The sequence below is a fragment of the Euprymna scolopes genome, chromosome 36 (genome assembly GCF_053919585.1).
Source record: "Euprymna scolopes isolate OS-2025 chromosome 36, ASM5391958v1, whole genome shotgun sequence".
In the NCBI taxonomy this organism is placed as follows: Eukaryota; Metazoa; Mollusca; class Cephalopoda; order Sepiida; family Sepiolidae; genus Euprymna; species Euprymna scolopes.
Window position 1 is genome coordinate 85,431,469 of NC_136517.1, and position 22,957 is coordinate 85,454,425.

At 34.2% G+C, this 22,957-nt stretch overlaps 2 protein-coding genes across 11 annotated transcripts in view; one reads left to right on the top strand and one right to left on the bottom strand.

Moving 5' to 3' along the window:
• The window catches only part of LOC145260656 (WD repeat-containing protein 26-like), a 250,775-nt gene that overhangs the window by 194,166 nt on the left and 33,652 nt on the right, over nt 1-22,957 (top strand). For 2 of the 5 annotated variants that reach the window (XR_013864346.1, XM_080118998.1), the window contains one exon: nt 14,317-14,427. The exons of 2 other annotated variants lie outside the window; for them this stretch is intronic. Coding sequence is in view for 2 of the 3 variants with exons in the window: in XM_080118998.1 (XP_079975124.1) it covers nt 14,317-14,420 (104 nt within the window). In the remaining variant the exon portion in view is untranslated. Of the gene's footprint in view, nt 1-9,544; nt 11,673-14,316; nt 14,428-22,957 lie in introns of those variants that run through there. One more of the 5 variants, XM_080119002.1, reaches the window with a different exon arrangement.
• LOC145260655 (endoplasmic reticulum membrane-associated RNA degradation protein-like) overlaps nt 11,348-22,957 on the bottom strand; it is a 90,792-nt gene continuing 79,182 nt past the window's right edge. For 5 of the 6 annotated variants that reach the window (XM_080118995.1, XM_080118993.1, XM_080118997.1 and 2 more), the window contains 3 exons: nt 19,066-19,250; nt 14,947-15,060; nt 11,348-11,560 (listed from right to left, as the gene is read on the bottom strand). In XM_080118995.1, coding sequence (XP_079975121.1) covers nt 11,401-11,560; nt 14,947-15,060; nt 19,066-19,250 — 459 coding nt within the window. In that variant the 3' untranslated portion in view covers nt 11,348-11,400. Of the gene's footprint in view, nt 11,561-14,946; nt 15,061-19,065; nt 19,251-22,957 lie in introns of those variants that run through there. The other variant, XM_080118996.1, reaches the window with a different exon arrangement.

A 22,957-nucleotide genomic window follows, 5' to 3' on the forward strand; every position in this document is an offset into this window, starting at 1 on the left:
TAATTTTTTTCTTTGAAAATTTATTCAGTTTTTTTTTTTTTTAAGTATCTTTTAAAATTAAATAAAGGAAATATATATGTTTTCTTTTTAAAATACTTTTATTTAAAAATTTGTATTTGAAATTATATTTTTTTTAGAAAATAATTTTTTTTTTTCTTGAAAAATTTATTTAAATATTTATTTTTTAAACTGAAATAAAGAAAATTACTAAAATTGTCTAGAAAGAAAAGGGCAGGTCTTTTGCCTTTCATAATGGACCTAAAAAAATGTCTGAGAATTATTCTACTGAAATTTCATTGACATATAAAAAAAACAACAAAAAACCAAAAAAAAAAAAACAAACAAAAAAAACAATGAAAATAATCTGATTATTTCGGCTGTAGTCAATTCCTGTCCTACAAGTGCATTAATGTTCACACAACAAAAGGTGTAAATAACTAAGCAACATGATGGTGGGAGGAGGGGGAGGAAGCCGATCTCTGATTGGTCCATTACCTTTTATGGTTATTCGTTTCTTGACTGGCCAAGAACAAAAGACTCCTTTGTTGTTCCAACATCAAAAGGATTTTTCATACAATTAAACTTATTCATTTCTTCAGTTCTCTATCTAATATTCCATACCTATCTCCTAAATAAATCTGTTTTGAACATTTGATGATTCAATAAATAATGCAAATGTTTATTTTTCATCATTTAATTTTGCTGTATACTAGCAGGGAGACCCGACGTTGCCCGGGATTAAATGATGATCAACGAATGTTTCCCACTCCCATATTTTTATAGCCATCGAAATCGGTGAAATCGCTCATTTTTCAATCAAATTGATTGTCTGTTCCAGCTGGGGACTAATTGCAGTGCACAGTGAGGAAGCTTCACATGCCTCTCCGCAGCGAATTATTCCACAATACATTTTAGTCTACGTTATACTGTAAATAACCTACTGTGGCTTATATAAAATTATTTTTTCATATATAATGGCTTGAATTAAAGTTTAAAATGCAAAAGTCAAGTATAATGGTTCAGTCAACCGCACCCCTGTCATATCAAAGAACTTACTATTGATTTTATATGCCTGACCTTACTGCTTGTCGGGTGATAATGGCTTGAATTTAAGTTTAAAATAAAAAAGTCAAGTACAATGGTTCAACTGTGCGCTAAACAGAAACATTCATTTCGAACATGCCCCTGTCATATCAACGATTCTGTTGTTGATTTTATATGCCTGACCTTTCTACTTGTGCGGTGAAAATGGTTTGAATTTAATTTTAAAATGAAAAAAATCAAGTATCATGGTTCAATTGTTCTTTGAACAGAAACATTTATTTAGAATGTTCCCTTGTTATATTAAAGCACCTACTATTGATTTTATATGCCGGACTTTTCGGCTTGTGTAGTAATAAAACTTCTCAAATGCACTTGTGATGTTAGGCGGTACAAGGTGTTAACTTTGGTTAAAATTGTCTGTTCCTTCTTTCATCGGATTTTTTGGATTATCGATACTTATTGAAGGCATTCCAATACAAAACCTATCTAAGAACACTGCCAAGCACATAAAGTACATTTGTGTCAAATTTCATAAAAGTCAAAAGTCGGCCCTGCCGTTTCAGAGTCCATGGGGAACAAATTCACACACAAAGTTTCTTTTATATAATAGTTGAGATAGAGATAATTCGAGTCAGGTTCGAATATCTACAGGTTTAAGTCCAAAGAATCTTTACTGTCTTTATATAATAGTACTCAATCTATAAAAAATAATTAAACAGAGAAGTCGTCAACTCAGCAAAAACAACCTTCTTAGTGACATGCAATATGTTTTCCGTTCTGCTAGATCTACAGCAGACGTGCTTACAGTTTTATCTCACAGGCTTCCTCTCCAGGGCAATTGCTCTTGACATATCAAAGGCCTTTGATAAGGTATGACACAAAGGTTTACTTCACAAGATCTCAAGCTATGGTATAGCTGGAAATGTCTTCTCAATTATTAAATCATTTCTCTCGGATAGGTTTATAAAAGTAGTCATTGACGGGCAGAAATCAGAAGCTCTCGGTATTAACTGGGGTCCCTCAGAGGTCCATCCTGGGCCCAACTCTCTTCCTAATCTACATCAATGATCTTCCAAATCAAATCCTTACATCATTCATAGAGATTTATGTTGACGACACCAATATCTATGGTAGCACATTAAAGATTGTAAATGACCAAGTTCTCTCTGATTCACTCTCCTCTGATCTTGAGCGAGTGCTACAATGGGGGAAGAGGTGGCTGGTTACTTTTAACGTATCTAAAACCAAGTTTCTATCCTTACATCATCAACGCTCTGATCCCCATCTGGCATCAATTGAAATGAATGACTCTCATCTTGGGGACGCTTCATGTTTTGATAAGCTTCTGGGCTTGACCTTTACTCCCGATCTGAAATGGAACACATATATCAAATCTGTTGCCAAGATCGCTGGGAAAATGGTAGGATCCTTCTACTGTTCCAGTAGATATCTCACTACTGATGCAATTCTCTTCCTATATAAAAGCCAGGTACGGCCAATGATGGATTACTATTGCCACATTTGGGCTGGAGCTGCTAAAAACAGCTTATCCTGTCTTGACAGAGTTCAAAACAGACTTCGTAGCTAAGTGGGGGATGCCCTTTTTCCTTCCCTGCAACCTCTTTCTCACAAAAGAGACATTGCGAGCCTGTCTCTTCTTTATTGTTATTTCCATGGCAGGTGCTCATCTGAGCTTCAATCTATAGTTCCCTCTCGCCAAATTTTCATGAAAAACACTCGTCTAGCCAGAACCACTACCAATAGTTTCCCACACTCTTTATCTGTGCCTAGACCTAAATGTAGATTCCATGAGCAGAGCTTCTTTCTTAGAACTGCACGCCTGTGGAACTCTCTTCCGTTGGCCTGCTTCTAGGTGACTACAATCTGATTGTCTTCAAGTCCAATGTAAACAAGTTTTTGATAAATCGTCCCCCTATGTAATCCAACCTACAAAAAAACCCACCACCTATGTTAAAAACGCTATAATCACATTGACTATTGTATATACATTAACCCTTATCCTCGAGTGGCCTCCGGGCCTTGATAAATGGTGATTCCTGTGTAAAAAAAAAAAAAAAAAAAAAAAGATGTGGACCCTGTTTCTTAAACTAAAATTAAATATAAAAAAGATAATTTAAGGAATCGGTTTTAGCATCAGAAAATGGGCTCAAATTTTTCCGATTCCGATACCCCAAAAAGCTCTGATTTTTTTATTCCCAATTATTAATCGTCCCAACACTACACTAATATATATAAACGGCATTTGTTTCTAGTCGTCCTGAACCTCCACTTGCCACTGATATTTAACAATGCTGATTCAGGAGATCTGTGGTTGGAGATTGTGCAAGTCTTGCCACAAAAATTCCTAACCCTAATCTGCCAGAAAGATTTCACACACAGGCATCCTTACAGTGGATATCCATAGTCTGTCAAGACTGAAAGAAAGCTACTATATATATATATATATATATATCTAAAGGAGATTAGAACAATAGTCTAAAGAGCTGAGTGTATTTTAATGTAATAGTGAAATTACTAGTTTAATTAAAATACAGGAAAGAAAAAGTGCTCATTGTAATTTAGATATATAATAAGCTCGATAGGTAAATATCCTAGAGCTAATTTAATATTTAGTAATGTGATTGATAATTTAAAATTTAAAAATCAAATTATAATTAAATTAAAAATCCGTTTCATAAGAAGGAACAACAACAAAATCAATTATTTGTACGATCGTTTCGGAAAACAGTGTTTTTATTGTGGTAGACATTTTAAAATATGAAGATATAAAAAATGCAACCACCCTATTAAATTCAAGACAGGAACTAATATTCACATACAGTCATAAACGTTATTTTAAATTTAATAAATATAAACCACCTTAAATCATTAAAAATTACTTATTAGTAAAAATAGATTACAATTTTTTTTTTTTTGTAATAAATTGAGTTAGACTAATTATCCCCCTTGCATCCTTTAATTAAAGAAAATATGACTAATTATCCCCCTTGCATTATGTAATTATAAAAACAACATTCGAATTATAAACCGTGGCCTTTAAATCAAAAGTATGCTAACGGAAATAATTTATTGCACGGGCGTCCCTTTTGAAAATTCATCATTTGATAAGGTGAAAAGCTATAGCAAACATCTATATGAGTACTTTAACCATAGTTCCTGATTTCAAAAGGCGAAAAATTAAAAGGTAAATTTTTGTACCTATATTTCTATGTATATACCTGTATATCTATGTATATGTATATATGTGTCATTTTTTTCATATATATGCATGTATATATTTGTGTATGTGTGTATGTATAATATTGTACTTAAACCAAATTTATATTTTACTCTATTTCTTTTCTATCTCTAACCCATATTAATTTTCTTATCAATTTTAAATCCAGACCTTTGTTTCAATTTTTTCCAGATACATCTGCCTTACTTTTAATGCTAGGTTTATTTATAGTGTCCTTTAAATTTAATAAAAACCCTTCCCAATTTGCTGACGAGGAAACCTTGTTTATTAAAGAACTATATGTAATAATTATTGTCCGTAACTTGATGTCTACCACAATAAAAACACTGTTTTACGAAACGATCGTACAAATAATTGATTTTGTTGTTGTTCTTTCTTATGAAACGGATTTTTAATTTAATTATAATTTGATTTTTAAATTTTAAATTATCAATCACATTACTAAATATATATATATATATATTATATCATTATATAAATATATCATATTTATCATTATATATATATATTATATCATTATATAAATATATCATATTTATCATTATATATATATATATTATATCATTATATAAATATATCATTATATATATATATTATCATTATATAAATATATCATATTTATCATTATATATATATATATATATTATATCATTATATAAATATATCATTATATATATATATTATCATTATATAAATATATCATATTTATCATTATATATATATATATATTATCATTATATAACTATATCATATTTATCATTATATATATATAATCATTATATAACTATATCATATTTATCATTATATATATATATAAATTATCATTATATAAATATATCATATTTATCATTATATATATATATATATTATCATATAAATATATCATATTTATCATTATATATATATATATTATCATTATATAAATATATTATATTTATCATTATATATATATATATATTTTATCATTATATAAATATATCATATTTATCATTATATAAATATATCATATTTATCATTATATAAATATATCATATTTATCATTATATAAATATATCATATTTATCATTATATAAATATATCATATTTATTATATATATATATATATTTATCATTATATAAATATATCATATTTATTATATATATATTTATCATTATATAAATATATCATATTTATTATATATATATATATCATTATATATTTTTTTAAGCTGTTTTAGATATTAACATGATATACACACACGTGTGGATATATATATATATGTATGTGTGTGTATCATGTTAATATCTAAAACAACCTATAAATTTCTTACTTATGGGTGGACCTGATGAACAACATGTTGACCAGCCACTCCTTGTTGTATGCGTCATCAGTTGATCGATCTGCATTTTAAATGTTTCATCCTTGAGTGATTAATGAACGTTACAAAACAATTCGCATTGTTTGTCCCAAGACCACTGAAAGTGTTGCTTGTATGAAGGGAAGGACATGAAGCCATTTTGGACCAAAGGATAGAATGATTTTTTTCAAAACAGACATTGTTACAACACAAAGGAGCATTAAAAAAAGACATTTTAAAAATTGTTTAATAACGCGGAAATTAGGACTAAGATAACACATTATTATTTTTTCTGAATTTTTTAGATGGATTTTTGGATTAATCGGACAACTATCCTCATTTTGAGTGCCATTTTCCCAATGTTTCACCCAATCTATATAATACTAAAAGTCTATGGATCTTGTATGTTTGCAATCAGATTTCCGGTTTTCAACATCCGGTTGCGCATGCGTAAATAGCAACGTCTTCAATCCGTTATTCCAATTCCGGAATTTTTATATCGCTTTTAATACAAACAATTTAATTTAATTTGATCAAATAGTTATTTATATATACAAATAATACATAGATTCATAGATAATTATAATATATATTATAAAATCTATTTATCTATGAATCTATTGATAATATGAAATATTACCCTATACAATTTATGGAAAGAAAACACCTCTCACTTTCCCTCTAATAGATTTCAACACTCCTACTCCCTCTGTTTTCGTTACGTACGCGAGAAATAGTTACGTGTATGTGTGAGAGAGAGAAAAAGGCAGCGATGTAAAACTGGATAGAGTTATCCCCCTTAACTAATGCAGACCTTTTTACTAGAGGGCGTTATTACAAAAAAAATTTCTTTTTCTTCTTCCCATGTTTTTTAAAGTCGTCTGCTTACATTTCCAAACGGAAAGCTGAATCGGTAAATGCACACATTTCTATTACATTAAATAGTGTTTTCCTTTACATAATGGGTACTGAATGTTTGCTTAAATTAAATGAAAAAGTTACATTTTATTTTCATTTTCTATTTAAAAAGCCATTATTAACATGTGGAGAGTGTTTTTTTTATTATTCTGTACTTTCAACTAACAATTTCATTTAAAAGATGATATATCAAAATTTGAATTTAACTATAATAAGGATTATGATACCTGTTCAGTGCATATTTACCTATAAGTATGACCAACCACTTATAATTCAGTAACTGTAATTTAAAAAAAAATAACAATTATAATAAACAGAACGACTCATAGAAATCTATCTATATTCTTTTTTCATTTTAATATACTTTCATAGAAATGCTTCTGTTATGTAAAAAAAAACTATTTTCTTTATGCCACAAGTGTCACGCTCATACATGAATTCCATAGCTAATATAACGTACTGACCCAACGGGTCACGGGTGGTCTAGTATATATATATATTTATCATTTCAACCTCGGGAGTATTTGTTGTTGGTTGTTTTTGTTTTACGGCATATCAACCCTTTTCAGGTTATTTAATGCCGAATCCAAAGAGTTTGAAGAAAAATTTTTTGATAGAATATATTTGTTGTTTTCAAGTCGGTTTCTATTTAACCCATAGTTGGGACCCTAACAGGTACTACCACTCCGAGTCAGAGTGGACTTGGGAGCAATGCCAAAGATTTTGAAGAAAAATTTTTTAATAGAATATATTTGTTGTTTCCAAGTCGGTTTCTATTTAACCATTAGTTGGGACCCTAACAGACTCCGGGTCAGAGTGGACCTGGGAGCAATGGCAATTAAAGGGTGGCTCCACACTCCTCAAAGCCTGCAAGCTGGGGCCTCACCACTGGATATAGTTTAAGGTCATATCCAGGACCTCGGGAGTATTTGCTTAAATCATTACAAGATTGTTTCTATAAAAGGGATAAACAAATTATCCAGCCCATGTCGTCAGACAATTTAAGCCAAAATAAACTGTAAGATTTTTGATTACATACGAATATTAAAAATCAAGAGTTGGTGTAATAGATAGAAAGGGGGAGAGGGGAGGAGAGAGAGAGGAAAAAAGGAGAAGGGAATGGGGGTGGGAGAAAACGTATATTTAAAACAATTGAAATTAGAATTTAAAAAGAGAGAAAGAAATAAAAGGTGAGTGATAATGTCAAGAAGAAGTTGTTTGTTAAAAGGGATGAAATAAAAAAAAGGGGGAAAATATGACAAAATAAGAAGAGGAAATAGAAAGGATAAAATAACGGAAGTGTGTAATTTCTGCGCATCATATAAGAAGGTAATTAATTTTAAATCCATAAGATCTTTAACTTCGCTTCACGCAAGTCATGGCTAAGTTTATCTCCTCTAAAATTGAAAATGGTCCTGAACCATTTTTAATTTTTCTTGCCTGATGAGATCTATTATGATCGAAACGGGCTGCACATCGTAGCAACATATGACTGTATTTACATAAAGAATAATTAAAAAATATAATTTGCTCTCTTTGATTGAGCACTATCAACGACCTTTGTTGAAATTCAATTGCTCTTCATTTTTAGATATCTCCCTACCTTAAATGTATATATATATATATATATATATATATATATATATATATATATATGGTTGTATCAATTGGTTTCCTAGATGTAAATACAATGAAACTCGCCTGATCATTAAAGAGTGCTCAATGTAGGACAGAGCTGGTATATAGTTTGTTCATTATACAAACATTATTGGTTACATATGTGCATACATGTTTCAGGGGAATTCCAATTCAAGGATAACAAATTGGATGTCTTCAAGTCCAATGTTAACAAATTCCTAATGAACCGCCCTCTTAAGTAAACACTTCATCAAATCTCCACACTAACATAATGTACTTGCAATAACCCTTATCCCTGAGTGGCTTCCGGGCCTTGATAAGTGGTGATCACTGTGTAAAAAAAAACCCCAAAAAAACACTTCATCAGATATTCGATATCAATTCTTTTTTTGTCTGATGAGGTGTTATCCTTGAATTCGGATTCCACTGAAACATGTATGCACATATGTAACCAATAATGTTTGTATAATGAACAAACTATATATATATATATATATATATATATATATATTTTAGTGTTGGGACGATTAATCGGAATCAGGAATTGGCAAAATCGGAACTTTTTGGACTATCGGTATCGGAAAAATCTATGCCTATTTTCCAATGCTAAAAACGATTCCTTTAATTATCTTTTTTCACTTTATTTTGGTTTAAGAAAAATCATCTGGCAGTAATAATGAAATAATAAATATTTATTGATTTTCCAGTAAAATTAAAATTTCTAAATCACTTCCTTACGTTTTAAAAAATATATGGGCACATTAAAAGTTGTGTTTTTACGGCAATCAGGACAAAATAACTATTTTAATAATCTTATAGTTAAATATTTAGAGATCTATAAAGAATCGGAATCGGTAATTGTATCAGAATCAGGAATTTAGTATGGAATCAGGAAAAATATTGGAATCATCCCATCACTAATATATATACACAAATAAATACACATTGGTTATTTTCAAGCAAGCCCCACTCTCCTCAATGGTTTACTTCTACTTGTGCAGTTGCCATAGCGCAAAGGCAGCATGCGTACCGCAGATTTAACCGACATAAGTCGAGTTCAAACAGGCAGAAGTATATAGAAGCCAGAAGTAACTGTAAGAAAGAAATAGCGATAGCTAAGAGAGAATTTACTGAAAAATGCATCAAAGCGTAGAAATTACGAACCTGTGACTTCTGGAAAATTTACAACAGTTTAGTAAATAATGGGCAATCAACAATTCCCCCACTATCCAACAATCATGAGGTTTTTTGCTCAGCAACCGAGAAGGCTACCATGCTTGCCAGTCGGTTTGTCTCCAACTCCACAATGGACCCTGCTAACCAACTCTTCCCTGACTTTTCTTTGCAGACAGACGCCACACTAGATGATCTGAAAATCACCCCTGCTCAGGTGCATGCTATCATAAGAAATTTTGACACTGCAAAAGCATGTGAACCTGATCTCATCCCAGCTGTGCTATTAAAAAAGTGCGCCGCCGAAGTAGCTCCAGTTCTCTCCAAGCTTTACAACAAATGCCTTAATGAATCTTGCTTTCCTGCCTGCTGGAAAACTGCTTCTGTAGTACCAGTTTTCAAGAATTCTGGCAAAAGAACTGACCCAGTAAATTATCACCCTATTAGCCTCCTCCCACTTTTCGCCAAAATATTTGAGAGCATAATTAACCAACCTCTAGTCCATCACCTTACAGATGCTAAACTTCTGACTGACCAACAATATGGATTTAGACAAGCGCGTTCCACAGCAGACATCCTAACTGTAATCTCTGAATGTATATACCATCCACTGGACAAAGCAGAGGAGGGTAAAGCGGTAGCTCTAGATATATTTAAGGCTTTTGACAGGGTATGGCATGAAGGTCTTCTCAGGAAAATTAGATCATACGGTATCACTGGAAGAATACTTAACATAATTAAATCCTTCTTAGATAAGAGAAAAATCCAGGTCGTGCATCTAAACAATATGATATAAATGCGGGAGTGCCTCAAGGGTCTATCCTTGGACCTTTATTATTCCTAATATTCATAAATGACCTCCCTGACAAAATTGTTTGTGAGATGGGTATGTATGCTGATGACACCACGCTTTATAACAGACACAACAGGAAAACAAATGAACACATATCTAAAGAAATGGCAGAAACACTAGAGGATGACCTCCGATCTGTAGTGGAATGGGGACATAAATGGATGGTCACATTCAATGCTGCCAAGACTAAACTCGTTTCCTTCAATAATTACAAGAAACCTTCTCTACCACCAATAGCAATGGCCAATGACTCTTTATCTGAAAGTACATCTTTTAAACTCCTTGGCCTAACGTTCACAGGAGACATGAGTTAGAACAATTACATTGAAAGTATTGCCAGGACTGCTGCAAAGAAGGTAGGTTCTCTCTACCGTGCTAGAAAGCTACTGACGCCTGGAAATATCCTGTATCTCTATAAGGCCACTATTTGCCCATGTATGGAGTATTGTTGTCATATTTGGACTGGTGCATCTGCTACTAGTCTCTCGCTCCTAGACAAGGTTAAAAAGAAAGTTGCCAATCTGATAGGTCCCGACTGTCATCTAAACTTCAGCCTCTGTCCCATCACCGAAATGTTGCATCCCTCTGCTTGTTCTACAAGTACTTTAACGGTGAATGCTCTGACGAGCAGCAAGCACTTGTACTCCCTCAATGTAAATACCCCTGAAAAACCCGACAAGCAGCTAAATCCCACCCCTTCACAGTAGAGATCCCTAGGTGTAAGAAAGCCTTCTACTCCAATAGTTTCTTCCCCAGAACCGCTAGACTTTGGAACTCCCTTCTGGGTTCCTGCTTCACTAACTGTACTGACATGCAGAAGTTCAAGTGTAACGTGAACCAACATCTTACTGCCCAACTCCTTACATAGTACCCCTGTAGCTTATGTCCCTGATAGTAGTCTCCTACATCAAAGTGGCAACGTGCCTTGTTTGGGGTGAAAATGTAAAAAAAAAAAATTGGTTTTTATTATAGCGTGGAAGATGGATTACTTAAAAAGCCACTCAATGTTTTACGCAGCCATTTGGAAGAAAATTAAATCAACTTGTAACTCCTTCACATTACAGACTCAAACTCTTAAAAACGCCTTCCTCATGTATATATTGAAATTCAACACGGATTCTAGTCAACTATTTTAAAAGCTCCTCATTTAGTAGATAATTAAATTATTTTTTTAATAATTACTTTAAAATCGCAAGTTCTTTCCTTAGTGGCAGCCACTGTGTAAGAAGGACAGATAATTCTTGTAACGTTGACTCTGAACTTTCATTCCATTTGTTCTTTTCACAGCTGGTAAAAGTTTTCAAATTCTCAAAATATTTCAGCATTGACTTCAGGCACCTGCAATAAAAAAGGAAATTGTGAATATCTTAATAATTATAAAACTCTGGGCATCCTTGCTTGCTTGTTTGAATCTTGTCTACTCTACTATATAATAAAATGATTGCAGAAATTTCCCTCTGGACCAAAATACCGTAGGTTTACAACAAAGTACACTAGGTTTGCACTAACAGATGCCAAATACAAATTTATTATGTCTACACTATTAGCCAATATCTTATGTAACTTCTGAATGATATTTTACGCACATTTATTTGTTATAGTAAACTCCTACATTACATCCTAGAGGCAACATCATCACAGTCGCAACCATCTATAGTGGAAACAGTTGCTATTTTTCCCTCTAAATAACAAGTACTCCTACCACTCCCAATCAACACTGATTTCTTTAATTGCTACAAGTATTCTAAAGGTTTAGAATCTTCCGAGTTTTTTCTCCAGTGCTTGGGTTAAAATTCCTTTTCTGATCAAAATGGATTTCCATATTTTTTTCATGTTTTAGCTAATAAAGCTTTAAATAAATAAATAAATAAATGTAGAAAAATATAAATTATTAGCAGCAATTACAAAATGTAGAAAAATATACACATATCAATTATTAGCAGCAATTACAAAAAACAATTAAAAAAAAAGCTCATTTCAGAGATGCAGGTTCTCAGTTAATATGTGAGTTTCAGCCAATTAATTGAGAAGAAATTAATTTCTATCAATTTTGTCCCCATCCTTACATGAATACACGCTTCTACTATCAATTTCAATATGCATCCATGTGTGACCACTGCATGTGTCGCCCCGACAGACCGCCGACCCTCAACATCATGTGCCGTTAATTTTTCATCACCTATTCTTCTAATTGCCGGATCGTCATCTTTCTCACTGGCGACTGTCGATGGGAACACAGACGTTGATTCTTAACATACATATCGGTTGGAATCTGGGCGTGTGTGAAACTGCCCTCTACATACTGAGGTTCACATTTATCTCTACTGTTGAAGCCGTCTTCGTCGGTTATTTGATTAATTCATCTCTGGTTGTTGCTCTCGATCTGATCCAAACCATGATCCATCTTCAGTGGCGTTCAAACTCCCATCTGCTGCCAACGGCAGCTCGGTGTCAACTCTCTACTCACTACCCAGTGTTGCGATATCAAGTTCCCCACCCAGGCTTATCAGAGCTGCCCTTCCCTCTCTAAGTATCTCATTGATTGCCCCCTCCCCCTGTCAAGTGTCGTTGGTCCCCTTTGTTATCTGTTCTGTAGATTTCTATTGTCATTGTCAAATCTAAAAAGGCTCGATCTAAAAATATCTACAGATTCATTGTTTGCTATTTCCCATCTCTTTGTTTATTGTAAGACACTTCCTATCTGTCTATTGTCGCCCCTGCTTTAGCACTTAGTGACTCAGATCTTTATAGCATCACAGCTTAACAATTTTATAATTGCATTTTCTTAATCTTACAATGTATATACGGCAACTTAATGCACTTTTATATATGCAACATCTTTAATTCTTTTTTTAATTGCATAGTCTTTTTTGTCAACTCCTCTTCTCGGCATCGCTATCTGAAGCTCCCTCATCCTGTCTACTCGGAAGCTGCCCTTCTCTCTCTAAGCATCTCATTGATACCCCCAAGTGTTGTTAGTCCCCTTTGTTATCTGTTCTGTAGGTTTCTATTGTCATTGTCAAATCCTAAAGGCTCGATCTAAAATTACTTACAGGTTCATTGTTTATTTCCCATCTCTTTGTTTATTGTAAGACACTTCCTATCTGTCTATTGTCTCCCCCCTTCAGCACTTAGTAACTCAGATCTTCATACATGAACTCTCCATTTCAACATGACTGCCTGATCTTTCATCAACATCTCTGCATTTATTTATTTGCGAACTGTTATCCTCATCCTAGTAGTTGTTGCTGTTTCATTGGTCAACCATTCCTCTGGCCTTCTTCAGGTGGTTAACCGTAACATGATAGGAATGCTGAGTCTCTGAACTGTATCTCCAGTAATTACTGCCTTCCATAGTTGTTGTTGTCTCACCATGCTTTGGCCAACTAATCCTCTGTCCTGCTTTGGGTAGGATTGAAACCAGTATCTTCACACAATGCTCAGGTGATCTTTATTTATGTACTCAATTGTTTGGGCCATTGCTTTCATCCAAGAGGAAGAAGGCCAGAGGATGAGTGAGCCAAAATGTGATGAAACAACAACTATCAAGATGAGGATAACAGTCTGCAAATAAATAAATAAAAATACAAATTACTCATCTCAAAGGATTCCAATAAAAATGGTATAATATATAAATGACTATATGTCTGTCGGTCTGTCTCCATATTTTCAAACTCTATCTCCCCCAAAACTAAATGATTGGATTTTTTACAGGTCATTCTTTTATGGGTCTTTAGCCGATTAAAACTGTTTTTAAGGGGTCAAGAAAGGGGTCAAAATTGAAACAAATTGTTAAACATTTTGTACATTCATCTTAGTTTACTTTTAATCGGTTCATATGCGTGCCACGTTTGTACAGTGGTAACGTCACCAGCTTTGAATGCTCCAGTTCTGGTTTCGATCTTAGCTGATTGCACCTTTTTTTTTTTTACTTTTGAAATTACGACTCTATAATAATATATACAAAATCTAGACAAATTAAAATATCATATTTAAGCGTATCTTATGCCTGCGTAAAGCTCCCCCCCCCAGCTAGTAATATATAATACATCTCTACACATGAACTAACCCTGTTCTGTTTTTTCTTACAACAGGTCTGTCTAATCATTCATCAACGTCCCTATACAGGAACTCTTCCAACCCAAACTCTTTTTCATACAAGTCAACGAAAATAATCAATAAAGTTATTAAATGTTAAAACGAGATTCTTGTCTTTCTGTCGTCAAATTAGTCAAGTCTCAATTGTTAGATTTGACACACTGCTGCCAAATCTCCTTAGTCCAAAACCTCAACTGTCTGATATTACTCTCTCAATTTCAAAAGAACTTCTGCTGATCGAACTTACTTCTTCAAAATCCAACTCCAAAATGAACAACTTTTCTGAAAAATCAACCCTCTTTTATCTCCAACCAGGAGCATCTCATCTGCATATCAGGTGGTAATATTACAGGCATATAAAGAGATAAGGCGGCCATTTTTATTTCTTTTTTTCTTCATTCATTTTTGGTCCACCCAGATTTGTACAAGTTGCACAAGGCAGGTTTGTAACAACTTTTTAAACATTTCAGACCACACTTTCATTTCTTACAATATATTGCGAAAGTAACAACTAAGATGATAATGTGCATGGTCATTAGTTTCCTAGTTCTTCGATTCATGTTCTTCTTTTGTGCAGTCCACAAAGGATCCAGAGTATTATCCTAGCGAAAGAAATGTTTCCTTACTTGATTAATTTGAATTGTACGTCCATTTTCAGTTCGTGGAATTTTTCAATCGAATGAATTTCATAAAGAAGAGCAACAAGGATTGTCTGCAAACCGCGGCAGAGACAGGGGAGACTGAAATGTTGACAAAAAAGTAAAAAAAAAAAAAAAAAGAAAGAAATTCAACGTTTTTCTTTTATTTATCTAACAAACTAGCATTCTTTTATTTATGTTTTTGAGTAAGGGGTTATTAAAAATGCAACATATATTAAAAGAAACTAAAACAGAGTTTAAAGAAAAATATTTATTGTATATAAAACAAAGAAACACAAAAATATTTACAAATGATCTAAGGGAGATAATCATGTTCTTGATTCAGTCTAGTGTACGTTTAGAAGGAAAAAACGAGTTATTGAGAATTACTAACAATATTTCTTTGGTCAGAAAGGTCAGAAAATTACCAAATCTTAGTGAGGCTTTCATTGGAATATCTCCATATTAACTAAGAGGTGTGTCCACAGAATCTGTGCCAGTTTAGGGTCGAAGAATGCATCATTGTTACATGTTTGAGTTTAATGGGTTATTAGACATGCTACATATATAAAATAAATAAAACTCAGTGTTTAAAAAAAAATAAAAAGTATTTATTGCGTACATAAAAACAAAAAAAATAAAAATATTTAAAAATGATCTAAGGGAGATAAGCAAGTTCTTAATTCAATCTTGTTTATGTTTAGAAGAAAAAAATTATCGAGCGTTATTAACAATATTTTTTTGGTCAGAAAATCTTTATAATTATCAAATGTCCAGTTTTCCTTTGAGGGTGTTTTTAATTGATTCTTTTTATAAGATTCCTTTCAACCGGATTCTGGATCCCAGGAAATATTGTCCGGAGTTAATCTAGTTAGCGTTTGACAACCTGGAATCGCCTAACGACTAAAACTGACTCTAAAACTGACTAACGAAAGAGTTCATGCTACCAGCGTTATTTTATAGTTTTGGTGAATAGAAAGTTCCAGAAATGCTCCAAAAAGGAATAACACAGCTTAAAATATTCCAGAAACTGTTGAAAAAGAACATTTTTATATTCTATATTTAGAACTCTCTAGAAACTCTTCGAAAGAACATTTTCATATTCTAATTTTAATGTAATGTTTTTTTTACAGTTTTAAGATATTACAAGAAATTGTAATATCTTAATACTTTTATGAGGAATATGTGTTCTTCCATGCCACATAGCTGTTACACAATGGATAACCCCATGTCGGATGGCGATTATATCAGCTAGTGTCAATCTTGACAAGGGTTGAACTAAGTGCAGATCGAAATGACACAAAATTTATGAAATAAACCAGTTCCCATAAAGAACTAAACATGAAGAACTAAGTGCAGTTTGAAGTGACACTCAAATGTTAAGACCAAGTGTAAGACTCGTGTATGCTGGTCATCACAAAAACTTGACCAGGTAACAATATGTCCATTAGCCTCAGATCCTTCTATCGATCCAGTAGATATCTCACTGCTGATGCAATTCTTTATCTATATAAGAGCCAGATACGTCCAAGGATGGAATACTGTTGCCACATATGGGCAGGAGCTACTAGAAAAGACTTGTCCTGCCTTGATAGGGTTAAAATAGACTTCGTGACCTGGTGGGAGATGTCCTTTTCTCTTCGCTGCAACCTCTATCTCACAGAAGAGATGTTGCGAGTTTGTCTCTGCTTTATCATTATTTTCATGGAAAGTGTTCAACTGAGCTTCAATCTATGGTCCCCCCTCGCCAAACTTTCACAAGAAACACTAGACTAGCTGAAAACATTATCAATAATTTTCCCCACTCTTTATCTGTACCTAAACCTAAACATAGATTCCATGATCAAAGCTTCTTTCTAAGAACTGCACGCCTGTGGAATTGTCTTCTGTTTTTCTGCTTTCCAGCTGTCTATAATATGGTTGTCTTCAAGTCCAACGTGAACAAGTTTCTGATGAACTGTTCCACTTAAGTTAACAAATTTACCGAACTTCCATTACTATCGATTACTATATTGTCCTTTTGACTACTCTACACTCTTTAACCCTTATCCTTGAGTGGCCTATCGGCCTTGATAAGTGGTGACGCCTATGTAAAAAAAACCAAAAAAAAAAAACCCCAAAAAACTCTTATCAAAAGGTTACTTCTAATACTACTACTACTACTACAATTTTTATTTAACAACCTAGCATGGCTGACATAATGGATGACGATTAAATCAACTAATATTAATCTTGACAAGGGTCGAACTAAGTACAGATGGAAGTGGCACATAGTTTGGGCAATAAATCAATTCCTACAAAAAGATAGCAGGAAGAGAGGTCAAGTGAAGTTAAAGAGGCCAAAAGTAAAATAAAGAGATGCCAGCTTGGATTTCAATAGGGAGGAAGTTTAAAATCAGTCTGCCTATTGGACTTGTGCAAAACACATCACTAATAATTATGGCTGTGACAACAGCATATTCTTTTCATTTTTCTGACTCTCGAGTATATATCCGATAAAGTTAGACACAGTTAATCAACCGAGAACCACATCAGTCTACATAAAAGCATATAAGATATTATCGGATATATACTCGAGAGTCAAAGCAATGAAAAGGATATGCTGTTGTCACAGTCCTAGTGATTATGTAAATATAAAGTGATTATTTGAATATAAGTAAAAGTGTGTGTGTGTGTGTGTATGGTATAGATATGTGTATATATGTGTGTATGTATTTATATATTATTGATATGTACACACACACAGACATATATATAGAAGAGAGAGAATGTGGTTTTAATTCTAACGAGGTGAAAAGGAAATAGAGGGGGTAAGAAGCGAAGTAAAAAAAAATAAGTTAAATAAACTCAGAGGGGAGAGAGAGAGAGAGACGATAAGTGAGAGTGATAGAGAGACGCTGAGAGAAAGACAGTAAGAGGGAGGTGAGATAGAAGAAGGGGGACGGATAGATAGAAACAAAAGAGAGAGAGAGAGAGACAGGTCGATAGAGTGAGACGAGAGAGAGAGTGAGAGGGTGCAAGCAAAAGAGTATAGAGAGAGTGAGGGAAGAGAGACATGAAAGAGAAAGACAAGCAATGGAAGATGATAGATAGATAGATAAATAGATAGATAAGAAAGGCTGAAAGGGAGAGAGAGTGGGATAGACAGAGAGAAAGAGAGAGAATATTCTATTGTCACAACTCAACTAATAATGCTTTAATCACTGAAAGGAAAGCTTTAAAAATCACCAAGAGTGAAATGCCCCCCCCCCCTCCTTCAAGATCTCTTTTTGATCACATTTTATCGTTCCACCCTGTATAGAAAGCATTAAAATATGTAAAACTTTTCTTTTTAAACCTCTCTCTCATTCTCTATCTGTAATGTTGTACAGCTTTTTTTAACAGTGTTGTTACACAGACCCAACACATTGTAGACTCCATCGCAAGGAAACAGAAGAAAGGAAAAATATTCAACATACTTTTTTCTGTTACTTGTTAATTGTGACATGATAAAAAGTTTTTGTTCAAAACGAAAACCTTTTTATCAAGTCCAAATTTTTTTTTTACTTTTGAAATCATAACTATATATTGGGTACAAAATTATATGAAATAATCGATAGAGAATTGATTCTTTTATAATGCATACAAAATCTGGATAAATTAAAAATATCATATTTAAGCATATTTTATGACCGGGCAATGCTGGGCATCCCTTGCTAGTAATAAATAAATGATTATTATTATGTTTACTATTATAGCAAGAAAATCTGCAAAATAATTATAAAATAATCATAAAATAATTATAAAATAATCATAAAATAGTCATAAAATAATTATAAAATAATTATAAAATAGTCATAAAATAATTATAAAATAATCATAAAATAATTATAAAATAATCATGAAATAATTATAAAGTTGTCCTAAAATAATTATAAAGTTGTCATAAAATAATCAAAATAATTATAAAATAATCATAAAATAATTATAAATAATCATAAAATTTAATAAATAAATTATTATTACTATGTTTCCAATTGTAATCAGCTGTGCTTTTCCAACCTTATCATCATCTGTTTTACATGCTGGCATGTGTTGGACAGCTTTCAATGGCTATAAAATGATTACCTCAATAGAAGTCGTCGAAAGTTGTTTCTGCTGCGAGATCTCAACTCTTTGCGCTCCAGTTGCTGCTGCCTTGTCAAAATGGCTTCTTGTGTCTGTTGGATAACTTCCAGGGCTTCAGTTGAGTTTCGATGCAACAACAACACCATTTCATTTGTGCGGGATGTCGCGTGTTTAGCATCCATAGCCTAAATGTACATAAGAAAAAATGTTGTTGTTAAAAGAAATTACGGAGAAAATGGTGATAAACAAATACATTGAGGACATTGCAAAGGCTGCAGCAAGGAAGGTAGGTTCCCTCTATCGGTCTAGAAAACTACTCGCACCTGAGAGTATCTTGTACAAAGCCACCATTCGTCCATGCATGGAGTATTGTTGCCATATCGGGGCTAGTGCATCTGCATCTTGGATAGGGTCCAGAATAGAGTCCTCAATCCAATACAGGGTGGAACGATAAAATTGTCGCCCTAGAAAAGACAACATGATTCCATTTCTGTTTGATGAAAACCATTTTTCTTTTTTGTTGCATATACTAGTTGGCCAGTTATGTACAAACCCCAAGAGCTTCTGACTGACCAACAATATGGATTTAGACAAGCCTGTTCCACAGCAGACATCCTAACTGTAATCTCTGAACGTATATACCATTCACTGGACAAAGCGGGGGAGGGCAGAGCGGTAGCTCTAGATATATCTAAGGCTTTTGACAGGGTATGGCATGAGGCTCTCCTCAGGAAGATTAGATCATACGGCATCACTGGTAGAATACTTAACATAATTAAATCCTTCTTAGATAAGAGAAAAATCCAGGTTGTCCTCGACGGTCGTACATCTAAACAATATGATATAAATGCGGGAGTACCCCAGGGGTCTATCCTTGGACCTCTACTGTTCCTGATATTCATAAATGACTTCCCCGACAAAATTTCCTCTGAGATTGGTATATATGCTGATGACACCACACTCTATAACAGACACAACAGGAAAACAAATGAACACATATCTAAGGAAATGGCAGAAACACTAGAGGATGACCTCCAATCTGTAGTGGAATGGGGACAAAAATGGATGGTCACGTTCAATGCCGCCAAGACTAAACTAGTTTCATTCAATAATTACAAGAACCTTCTCTGCCACCTATAGCAATGGCCAACGACTCTTTATCTGAGAGTATGTCTTTCAAGCTCCTTGGCCTAACGTTCACAGGAAACATGAGTTGGAACAATTACATCGAGGGCATTGCCAGGGCCGCTGCAAGGAAGGTGGGCTCTCTCTACCGTGCTAGAAAACTACTAACACCCGAAAGTATCCTGTACCTCTATAAGGCAACCATTCGCCCATGTATGGAGTATTGCTGTCATATTTGGGCTGATGGATCGGCTACTAGTCTCTCGCTCCTTGACAAGGTTCAAAAGAGAGTCGCAAATCTGATAGGCCCTGAACTGGCATCTAAGCTTCAGCCTCTGTCCCATCGACGAAACGTTGCATCCCTCTCCCTGTTCTACAAGTATTATAATGGTGAATGCTCTGACGAACTGCAAGCACTTGTGCCCCCACGACTTGAACACCCTCAACAGACCCGACAGGCTGCAAAATCCCACCCCCACACTACAGAGATCCCTAGATGTAAAAGATCTTTCTACTCCAGTACCAACTGTACTGACGTGCAGAAGTTCAAGTGCAACGTGAACCAACATCTTGCTGCCCAAATCCCTACATAGTACCCCAGTAGTTGTTGCCCCTGTTAGTAGCCCCCTACACCAAAGTGGCAATGTGCCTTGTATGGGGTGAAAATGTAATAAAAAAAAAAAAAAAAAAAAAAAAAAGCACTAAGAGCCTTCTATCATGTCTGAAAGTGACACAATGTTCAACGAGTGAGATTGGGCCACTGTACAACTTATGCTCTTTACTGATCCGAGTTATGACAACAGGACCATTGCCAGCACCCTCAAAATACATTGCTGGATTGCCACAAATAACAGGGACGTGCTCAGGTGATGAAAACAAAGTTTCCAGCCACGGTTATGGTCTTTGGTGTGGTTTCAAGTGAGGGCCACATCATGCCACCTCACATCTTCGAAGTCGGCTTGAAAGTCAACACCAAAGCATATCTAGATGTGTTGAAGAGTATGGTGATCATCTCGTGCAATCAGGTGACCGTTGGCAGACCCTGGGTGTGGCAGCAGTACTCGGTGCTGGCCTACAAGTCCAAAGAGACTCGGGCATAGCTTCAGAAGAAGTGCAACGACTTTGTGCCCTTCTCTTACTGACCCCCTCTTCTCCTCTGACCTGAATTGCTGAACTACTTCATTTGGTCATACATCGAGAACATCACCAACATGACCTCCCACAATACCAAAGCCAGCCTGATTGTCGCATCCTGCTGTAAAATTTTGCTTCAATCTCATATGTTATGCCAAATGGAATAATTCAGAGTGACAACTTTGGTTGAAGTGAGTGTTCCTAATGATGGCGGTCTGAACAGAGCAGAAAGGGAGAAACAGACCAAATATGAAGGTCTCATGTATGATATGAAAAGAAACTGGAATCTTAGGGAGATATCAATTATACCAGTTATTATAGGTGCCACAGGGTTTATGAAGAAGAACCTGAAGTCCTACCTAACTAATATTCCTGGTGAACCAATTGCAAAAGAGATCCAGACAATTGCACTCAAGGGAACAGCGAGGATACTAAAAAGAGCTCTCGTCTGATTTCAATAAAAAGCAGGGCAATGTTGGCAGCTAATTTGGCTGCCCCATACCCAATATTACAATCTTCAAAGGAAGAAAATTAAAAAAAAAAAAAAAGAAGCAGAACTTCCAACTCTTGGAATTAGGGATGAATGGGAAGTAAAACCAAATAAAGAAAGACGCGTTCCATGCAAAAGAATCAAAACTTTGTGCAATTAAAGCGGCCAGATCCCATCGACTAGTTTTGTGTTTCGGTAACAATTGGTAAATTAATCCACCGTTGAGTTTCATTTAGGAGAGGTCCATTTTTTTTATTTTTACAATATTAATTACTGGCGCAAAAAAAAAAGTATAAAATATAATTTCTTCAACGGTATTCTATGTTATTATGTTTAATTCATCAATTTCATTTTTAACAAACATTTGATTTTATTTGTTGAATTGAATCAACATAGAATGAGGTGACGAGAGAAATACAAAGTGCTATAGGGTCTTACCCCTTATCTCATTATAAAAACTTTGTGTCTAATACTTTCAAGGGGAATTATTGCGATCCAATATGAAACTACAGTCTGACTTACTTAAGAGTCAGAAAACATCAACAACCTTTTCTTTATTTATTTGCAGACTGTTATCCTTATCTTTGTTGTTGTTGTATTTGTTTCACCACGTTTCGGCCAACTCATCCTCTGGCCTTCTTCAGGTGATTAAGGAATAAGAATGCTGAGTCTCTTAACTGTATCCCCAATAATAACTGCCTTAATACCTTAATACCATTCTATTTGTTGCGAACCTGTATTTGTTTTATCATTACTTCCATGGCAAGTGCTCGTCTGAGCTCCAATCTGTGGTCTCCCCTCGCCAATCTTTCATGATAAACACTCGTCTAGCTGAAATCACTGTCAAAAATTTTCCCCACTCTTTATCTGTGCCAAAACCAAAACGTAGATTCCTTGAACAAAGCTTCTTTCTTAGAAGTGCACGACTGTGGAACTCTGTTCCGTTTGCCTGTTTCCCACCTGACTACAACCTGGATGTCTTCAAGTCCAAAATAAACAAATTCCTGATGAACCGCCCCCCCCTTAAGTAACACACTTTATCAAATCTCCAATACTAACGTACTGTACACACAATAACCCTTATCCCCGAGTGGCTTTCAGGCCTTGATAAGTGGTGACTACCTTGCAATATATATATATATA